This window comes from Phymastichus coffea, unplaced genomic scaffold (genome assembly GCF_024137745.1).
Source record: "Phymastichus coffea isolate CEN01 unplaced genomic scaffold, Cenicafe_Pcof_1.1 PCOF00033, whole genome shotgun sequence".
Classification (NCBI taxonomy): domain Eukaryota; kingdom Metazoa; phylum Arthropoda; class Insecta; order Hymenoptera; family Eulophidae; genus Phymastichus; species Phymastichus coffea.
This window is the reverse complement of record NW_026706844.1, coordinates 247,612-257,089: the sequence shown is the minus strand read 5'-3', so window position 1 is coordinate 257,089 and position 9,478 is coordinate 247,612. Positions and strand designations below refer to the sequence as shown.

Here is a 9,478-nt window from a genome sequence, read left to right as displayed (position 1 = left end):
CACCGCGACGAGATTATTCGCACAAGAAAATCACACACCGCACTTCGCAATTAGTATTAGTGAGTGGCACTTTGCCTATTTACAGATTACTGCTGAAGAAACTCGGTAAACTCGAAGTTTTTCAGCGAATCCGGGAAATTGCTTCCTATCGGTTTAGCGATCAGCGGCAAAATGGACGAAAAACGGCTTTTCGCAGTCAAAGATCATTTTTCATCTCCTCTTTCCGAGAAGAAATCCTATTATTGGCCGATATGCTAATTCGGATATCGGTAGCGCCCTCCGAATATTTCGTCATTGGTCAATATATTAAATTAGAAAATAACAGCGCCCTCATTTTATCTCCTACTTTTGTCGCTATTTACCCTCTCTCACCCCCCCCCCCCACTAAGTCGGCCAGCATTGATTGATGAGAAAGATCTACCCATACTCCTATTTATTTTTCGTTGCGGACGGAAATCAAATTTTATTCTAATTCACTTATTGGTCGTGACGTCACCGGCGAGTTTCGTCAGAGTTTCTAATTTCATCAATCAATTATCAATTTAATTTGTCAAATTGTTTGTCGCTTATTAATACACTTAAGGGATTATAGCGGCCGGATACAATTATTTTCTAATTTTTATTTTAGTATGTTCCATGTTCTAAGTCGCATCGCTAGATATTTTGCAATGATAAAATAACTATAAGTCGGTTTTATCTTTGTAGCGCCCTCATCATCGTATCTGCATTTGAATTAGTATGGTATTCATTCTAGTTGGCTCGCTTTCATATGGTCTGTCTTACTCGCTCTCGCTTAGTCTATATCGCTCTTCAAGATGGCCGCCCTCGCTCCCGCGTGTCAACCTCGTGCTCTGTTGCCGGTCTCCAGAGTGCCTCCTGGAACGCTCCTCTCCAGTCGTGTGGTATAAGCGTGTACCCGGGTGTTATGAGTGTGTGTCTCCGGGTGTTGTCAATGATCGGCAGCAGTGTTTGTGTGTATGGTGCTCAGGATGTCGCCGATGGTGCGCAGCAGCCTGACACAGCTGATTGCCGGCTGCCACTTCATCGACAATTTTCTGGTCACCCCAGGTGTGCCAGCGTCTTCAGAGTGTCCGTATTAGTATCTGGGAGTGTAATGGATCTGCATATAACGCTAACATGCATTTTCACTGCATTTCCCAGTCAAGTTTCTGTATTTTTCTTTTTAGCCGGCAACACGTGGTCGGGAGTGTATGTGTGCGTGCGCTCTCTTTTCCTCGTCATACGCTCCGTTTTTTAATCATCCGTCGGATCGCGTTCTTCGACTTGTAGCGTCGTTTTCTCGGGTATGGGAGGCGGATATGAAAAAAAATTAGTGTCCGGATTAGGGCACGCGTAGGTCATAATTATCCGGCTGGTTACGGGGCGGCAAGGGACAGGGATGGCTTTTTGAGATGTTGCAAATAGTGCAATACTCTTAGGCAAAACCTTGTAATGTACCGCATTACAATTGTTTTCGACAGCAGAAAATCACCGAGCACAAACAACATGTCTAACGTTTCTGTCTCGCAAAAAAAAAATAAACATACAAAGTGGCTGAAATTATGAGCTTATGTGAGGGACATGTATACCAATATAATTAAAAAAAATATTGATGATCAAATCTACTTAGCCCGCCCAATTTAAAAATTCACCTTACTTTTTGAACACACGTCGTATATAAAGATTTTTCTACACTTCATGTAACAATTACCATTTACAGCAATCCATTATTATTAAAAGAAAAAGAATGGATTAATTATATAGAAAAATTAAGTAAAGAGTTTGTGAAAAAATATCAAAAATTATATGGGAAAAGATACGTATCACACAACGGACACAATTTTCTACACTTGACTGATGTTCGCCGTTATGGAAAACTCAACAATTTTTCTATTTTGAGATTTGAAAATATCATGGCACAGATAAAAAGATACAAAAAGAGGCAATGACTATGAAGTTGTCTTAGACATTGGGCATGTATACACGTACATCTATTCCATATTCATCATCAATCCTTGGAACTCATGTTGTGAGTAGGGATCTTACAATTATTCGGTTTGAGGTGTACCCGGGTAGTCGGTTATTCGGTTACTCGAAATCGGTGAACCGGTTAACCGAATAGTGCGGTTTTCCGGTTGCAGTTAACCGGTTAACCGAATAGTGCGGTTTTCCGGTTGCAGTTAACCGGTTAACCGAATAATGCGGTTTTCCGGTTGCAGTTAACCGGTTAACCGAATAATGCGATTTTTCGGTTGCGGTTAACCGGTTAAATAAAATTTCAAAATAATTTGCGATAAAGAAATAGTAAGGTTATCGACTTAGTTTTTTCGTGAATTGCGTTTTTGTTTTCTGTTACGCGTGCGAAAAGTGTGCAACAAAGGGATAAATGGGTGTGTCGCGATAGCTAGCACATTTCACGCTTGCCAGTGTGAGATTAGGGCGAGCAAACAATCAAATTTGTCATTTTTCGGCGTGCGGAGATTTTTGAGTTTGTGTGCAAAGTGAGTAGGAGAGCGTACATACATATCTTCGATATCGCAACATTAATCACGAGATGCAAAGAAAGACGAGAAAGGGAGAAACTCAAGAAAAAGGATTTTCTTCTTTCCTTATCTTTCTAGTTTTCGTGAAACCACGTTACATACACCGCATTTCATTTTCGTATTCTCGTCGTACAGTTCAACGTTAACGCGAAGGAGAGTGAGTGTAAAAGGGAGCATTGTGATTGCAGGTTGGTGCCGGTTAGTTGTGCGTATCACATTACATCAGAGTCAATTCGAGTGAAGCGTCGTTATTACAGATTCGAAGGCGAGCCCATGAAATGAATGACCTAGTGCATGAAACTACTATACGCGCTCTTTACACCCTGGTAAAGTTCGCTTTAAACACCTCGAGACATACCTATTGCATAATTGTATTACACAAACTAAAAACTACGATATGCTCCATTCACACCCTGAAGAAGGTGATCCTGGACACCTGGACACTCACCTAATGAGTGTCCAGAGTGACCTGTACCCTGTAGACTCCGGGAATGGTCACTCTACGCACCAGGAAACTGATCAAGTTGTACATCGATAGTTAGCCCGCCAGCGGCCTGCTAGCAGGGAGCTAGCAGGCTGCTGGCGGCCCGCTGGTTTTGACTGGGATTACTGTCAAAAAATAAGTATTGTACATTGATTAATCATCATTTTTTATTTTATACAATATCTCTTTTTATACAATATCTTTTAATTGTCTTTGCAAAGCGTAAATATAAATTTTTATAATAATTATAATTATCTTTTCAAGTAACATTTTCACACATTATGTACATTAACAAAATAGTTTTACATTGTGATTAATACAATGTCTATTATAATATGTAAATTATTAATAAAAAATTAATAAGTAAGACAAAATAACGTAGAACAAAACAATATATATATAATGTAGAAGAAGAAAATTATACATATTGTAGAAACAAACGTATTATTGTAACATAATAATTGTAACATAATAATACAAAACAATGAATACGTAACATCAAGTACTTATATTAACTTATCGGTCTGCCATGAAATGTCGATTTTGGTATAAAAATGTTAATAAATTAACATTATTAGGACCTAGACAGTTTCTATTCGGAGTGACAATATTTCCAGCAGAGGAAAAAGTCCTTTCTGACGCTGCTGAAGTTGCTGGAACTGATAAAAACTGTAAGGCCAATTTGAAAATCAGTGAATACTTATCAGAATGATTTTTCCACCATTGTAGTGGATCCAAATTTCTTCCTAACTCTGGTTCTGCCATGTACATTTGTAGTTGACTCTGCCAATTACTTGCAGGTATTTCACTTCCAAAAAGAAAATCAAAGGCAGATGATTTTGGAACCGGTGAATTAGTGTCTTCCGTATCCATAGGTTCACCTACATTCAAGAGTCCTTTGACGTAATCAACTACTTCTTGTTTCATTTCGGCACTCTCACAGGATAAAGACTTATGCCTTGGATCAAAAAATTGAGATATGTGCATAATATCTATTTCAAAGTCGTTTTCTTCAAACCGAAATCGCCGTTTTAACGAAGAGATTGCTTCTTTTTTAAACTTTTTTGAAACAGCATTATCTTCTGGTGTTGTAGCTAAATGATTAGAGATTATTGAGTGAATAACTGGGCGAACAACAGAAATAGTAACATCTGTTTGGCTACAAAAAATAGTCGTTGTCACTTGAAAGGCTTTTAACGTAACCAATAATTTCTCCATGTCGACCCAGTTACTCTCAGTAATTTCTAGCTTTTGTGCAACATCTCTTTTTGTTACTTGTCTGTCTGCTAATACTGCAGAGATCGGAGTTTTGTTTTGTACTAAACTTTCAAACATGAAATATTTAGAATCCCAACGAGTATTACAACTTTGAATCAATTTTTCCTTCTTCATATCCATTTGAATTTGGCGTTGAGCTAAAGAATTGCTGGCGATATTCGATCTCCGAAAATGTGAAACAACTGCTTGTCCTTTAGATGTCAAAGATTCATAATCTGGTACAGCTGCAAAGCAATCGTGTACAACTAATTGTAGTAAATGGGCATTACATTTTACACTATACGGTATTTTAGGTAGCAGATTACAAGCAGCAATAATTGCTGATGCACTATCATGAACAATAGCTTCCACTTTATTCTCTAAGTCCCAATCCTTGATAACGGTTTTTAGTTCATTGGAAATGTTGAGAGCAGTTGGTCTTGCAAAAAGGACTTCGTTACAAAGCGTTGCATGATGCATTTTGCAGTTTTCATCCAGATATTGCGCCTCGACTGAAAGATAGCTATTTTGTGCCCTTGATGACCACTCATCAGTTGTCAAAGATACTTTTTGCGCTTTGCTTAAGTCTTTTTTAATTTTCAACTTAACTTCCTCAAAATAGCATTCTAACCGTCGAAGTATTGTCTTTTCGCAAGGCACTTTGTAACCTGGTTCTAACACATCCATAAAATCTCTAAAACCAGATGTTGAGACTAAAGAGATGGGAAGAAGATTAGTGGCAATTAATTTTGCAGTTGCTTCGGTTATAACCTCTTGACGTTGAGCAGAGCATACACCTGACCCATCATTTCGTCTCTGTCGCTTTCGCGGGATGTGATATTCTTGAGATTCAGTAAACTGTGACGGAGAATTTCGGCTCGCCGACTTCTCTTTCGTCTCTCTCTCGTCCGTTCGCTACGCCCGGGCTGAGAGTGTGTTGGTATGCACTCTCATGCCTGGTTTTTCTCTGTTTGAGGTGCGGCGAGCGGGCGTTGGCGGAGCTGGATGCGGCCGACGAGCTGGCGATCCGTTGCCAGGATCGTCATGCGGGGGAGCGAGCGGAATGGGGAGAGCGCGGCCGAGGGGGGAAATCGGCAGTTTCGTTTGGGCTGGCCGATCGCGTGCGCGCGTTTGTTTTTCGTTTGTCGCCGTTTCGGATCTTCCGTTGGTTTTTGGAAGCGGTGCGGTGCTTCGCCACGTTTTCTTTTGTTTTGTGGATGCGCACCCGGTGTGTGGGCGCGCATCAGTGGTTCATTTTTTTTTGTTGTGATTGAGGAGTGAGTGGCTGGGTCGCGCCCAGCCAAGCCTTGCCGCCCAGCACCGGTGTGCGTGGGTAAGGGCGAAGCCCGTACCGCCGGCGCGCGCGTGTTCGGCGAGCGAATCCGGCGAGCGGCTGAGCAACGGGACCAGCAGCAACCGCAGCAGCAGCAACAGTAACAGCAACAACATCAGCAGCAGCAGCAGCAGCAAGCCGCATCCGTTGACCGGGAGCGGCCATCTCCACCTGGGGTCGCCGTTGGCAAGGTCGGTGCCGGTTCTCTCTCTCTCTCTCTCTCTCGCTCTCTTGCATGTCCTGGGGTGTTCGCGGGTGCAACGGTGCAGGTCGGGCAGTGATGCCGGCCCCCGTTGCCGGGTTTTGAGTTCGCGGGCGCTTAGGCTTGAGCGGATTATCGGGCAGCGATTGCCGATAATCCGATTAAGCGGATTAGCGTTTTCTTGTATTAGGCCGATTTGCGAGACGGAGTGTGCGTGCTCCGTCTAATTATTAATTTGTGTGTCTTTCTTTATTTTTCATTTATTGTGTCGTATTAATAAATTTGTAATATTAATATATTTGTGTCATATATTATTGCGTTAACCCGTTCGTTTTCCCGATTTTCCTTTAATTCGCGCGCGATTGACACACACGCTCGGTGTGCCATTCAGTCGTGGGAGCATTCGTGCCTCCCGAGCCCTCCTTTGATAAATATTGTGCGGACGGCCGCGAGCAAATATTCTTCAGTGAATAGTCGGCTTATTTAACTCCGTTACATGGCATCCCTTGTGGGGAGGGCGCGACGCGTGCGCGAGTAGGATGATCGCGAATCGGTAGCGGTGACGGAGGATCTGCAGTGAGACCGACAATCGTTGCACCGGTAAGTGCGCGCGCAGCAGTTTTTCCGTTTCGTTTTCGTTTTTTTTTTTTTTTTCTAGGATCGCTGGGCAGCGATCGCGTCGCGTCTGTCGCTCGGTCCCGTTAAGATGCCGCCCCCCGCAGCCGACGCGAATTTGTTTATGCGCCGATTATCTAGGCAGCCGGAGTTACAGCACCTGAGGGCCAGCATCACCAGGGTTCCGCGTGAGGAACTGGTGAGGTATATGCGGACTCAGGGGCTGACCACAGAGGGTGGGCTCCTAATACTTCAGGACCGCGTTTTCCGCGTGTTCTTAGCGAATACGCGATCCGGAGCTGAGGTGCCCCTTTTCCCCTCTGACTTTATGTCGGGGCGCATCCCCGATCCCTCCTCTAGCGAAGCGCGCGACGTAGTGCCGGACCAGAGTTTGCGCGCACGGTTTGAGGATACTCTGGCCCGGAATCCCTTTTTCGCTCGCACGGAAACGGGTGACGTGTCCTTGCTCAGCTCAACGGTCCGGGGGAAGGTGAAGCACTCCCCTCCTGGAGTTGGGCCGGTCTTGAGCGAGGACCAGGGCAACCGTACCCTGCTTGAGGAGGAAGTTCGGAGCGCCTCGACAGGCTCCGACTCCGGTGATACCGCGAGAGAGGCTGCGGTGGCTGCGGCGTTGCCACGGGGCGCCCACCTGGAGCAGGCTGAGGGCCCGGGGGACGTGGCTGCCGGACCCATCCCGGTTCCAGCGGTGCCGGTGCCGCCTCTTGACCCGCTGTTTTTGCAGCAGGTGCTGGCGGCATTACAGGTCTTGGGCTATGGGCCTGCTGGTACGGCCCCGCTGGTGTCCGGGATGCCGACGGTACAGCCCTCCCCGCTGCGGCCCCGGCCCCCGATGGGCCCGGGCGGCCCCGCAGCTGACCCCCAGCGGGGGGAGCGGTTAACGGGTTTGGACTCTCCCAAACGCAGGTGCCCTCGCAAGCTTGCACGCGAGTGGCGACAGCACTTCGCCGCCTCGAGTGGATTCGAGGAGGAGCGACGACCTGTCCTGACGAGGCCCCCGCTGCTGCTGTCCTCAACGTCAGACTCGCCTAGTGAGGCGAGCAAGGCGCATTTGAGGCCCAGGAGACGGCCGCGCAGAGGGCGGCACAGCCGGGAAGCCACGAGTCCCTCCGAATCCGAGCCCTCCATCGCTGGAAGTTCTTCCAGCGATGACGTGAGCGCGTGCCACCGGCGACGCCATCACCGGTGTCGTCGGGGGTGCGTACGTTCGGGCCATCGAGGCGCGCGCAGGGAGAGGTCGCGCGGCCGTTTGAATGGCAGGCCCGCCGATGCGATTTCGGCGTTTAGGGCCTGGAACGTGCGGTTCAACGGCGCCGCGGGATCGGGTGCAGAACGCTTCCTGGAGAAGTTGAAGCGCTGCGTGAGGTTATATAACCTCCCCGATTGTGAGGTGCTCCCGGCCCTGGATGCGATCTTCTCCGATCGCGCGGAGGTTTGGTTGGCGAACAACCTTGGAGGGTGGCGCACCTTCCACGATTTTGCGGTTGATTTCCGCCACCAGTACTGCCGGACGTTGGACCGTGAGGAGCTCTACTGTGAGCTGAGCCGCCGGATGCAGGGTGAGGATGAGTCGATCGCTGACTACCTCACCGCATTCCAGAGTATCGTGCGGCGGATGCGGCCTCCTCCGTCCGACAGACGGCAAGTGCGATTGGCGATGGCCGGGTTGAACCCGGAGTATGGGCGCTACCTCCGAGATAGACCCGTACACGACCTCCGCGATCTCCGTTATTATGGAGACAGGTTGGAGAGGCACCAGGATCGCGAGAGGAGATGGCACCCACCTTCTGCCAAGGATAACTTGCTGGTGGAGGATGCTGCGTACCGAGGGAAGGCGAGGAAGACCCACGTTGCAGAGATTGCCGTCGAGGTCTCCCAAACCTCCAAGGAGCAGCCGGCCAGCAAGCCGAAGCAGAAGAAGAAGAAGAGCAAGGGTGCCAAGTCCTCGGGAGCACCGGTTTCGGGGCGTTCGTCGTGTGGCGGTTCGGGGGCTGAGGGGTGCATGGCGAGTGCAGTGATGCACTCAGCACCCGGGCGTTATCCCAACGCCCAGGCCCAAGGGAAGGTTGCCGGTGGGGGCACGAATCCGCGAGCAGCGCCGTCCCTGCAGGCTCCAGCGCGAGCTGTAGTCCTGCAGCAGGGACAAGGTGGCGCAAGTTCTGGAGGCGGCCAGGGTCCATCCCCGTTTCGAGGTCGTTGTTTTGGTTGCAACGGGGAGGGACATAGACGGTCACAGTGCCCGCATAATACTGGCCGCCAGAACGACCAGGCTCGCGGAGCACCTGTGTGCTACCGATGCAACCGGGTGGGCCATTATGCCCCCAGCTGCCCCTTTGGAGCCCCGGTCGAGTCGTGCCAAAACTGCCAGGCGCCCAACTGCACGTTTCGCACGTGCATCAACTGCGAGCCGATTCGTCGGATGGCGGAAAACAGGCCAGCGGGGAACGGTGGCCCTACGCTCTCCGCCATAACTCGCAGAGGGCAGCCGGCGTGGAGCACAGCGGATGGGACATACGCGTAAGACCCCAAGAAGATCCGGGGCCTGAGACGTATGAATACTGGCGACAACTGAGCCGGCGACTCGAGAGCCGTTGGCAGGTGGCTGACGGAAGCGAGTCCCAGGAAGCGCGAGGTGAGCAGGGGAGCCCAAGGTCGCAACTGTGTGTGAGGCGACTTGCGAGCGAGCAATCGCAGCAAGTTGCCCCCGGTTGTCAGACCTTGCAGGGGTTCTTAGAGCGGACAGGTCAACTGCGTGGACGCGAGGTGCCGGGTACAGAGGCTTCCCCGTGCGTGGGAAACGCGACGAGAGAGCTGAAGGCTTCGTCGGTTCCGGCGGGGGTGGGCGTTGTGAGTGACACAACGGGTTGCCCGGGCGCCTCTGACAACGGAGATCCCGCAGTTGACATGGTAACGGAGAACCGTCCTCTGCTCATATTGCTCATCAATGGCGAGCCTTACAGTGCGCTGTTTGACACCGGAGCGCAAGTGTCAGTGGTAGGCTGCCGAGTCACGCAAGACTTCCAGGC

The 9,478-nt window shown here is 48.9% G+C and overlaps 1 protein-coding gene across 1 annotated transcript; it reads right to left on the bottom strand.

Annotated features, from left to right (window-relative positions):
• Positions 1-3,608: 3,608 nt before the first annotated feature.
• LOC131663334 (uncharacterized) lies at positions 3,609-5,093 on the bottom strand. Its single transcript, XM_058933693.1, has 3 exons — positions 5,056-5,093; positions 3,749-4,978; positions 3,609-3,696 (listed from the first exon to the last, which is right to left on the bottom strand). The coding sequence occupies exons 1-3, from the start codon at positions 5,091-5,093 to the stop codon at positions 3,609-3,611; spliced, it is 1,356 nt and encodes a 451-aa protein (XP_058789676.1).
• Between the last annotated feature and the right edge of the window lie 4,385 nt (positions 5,094-9,478).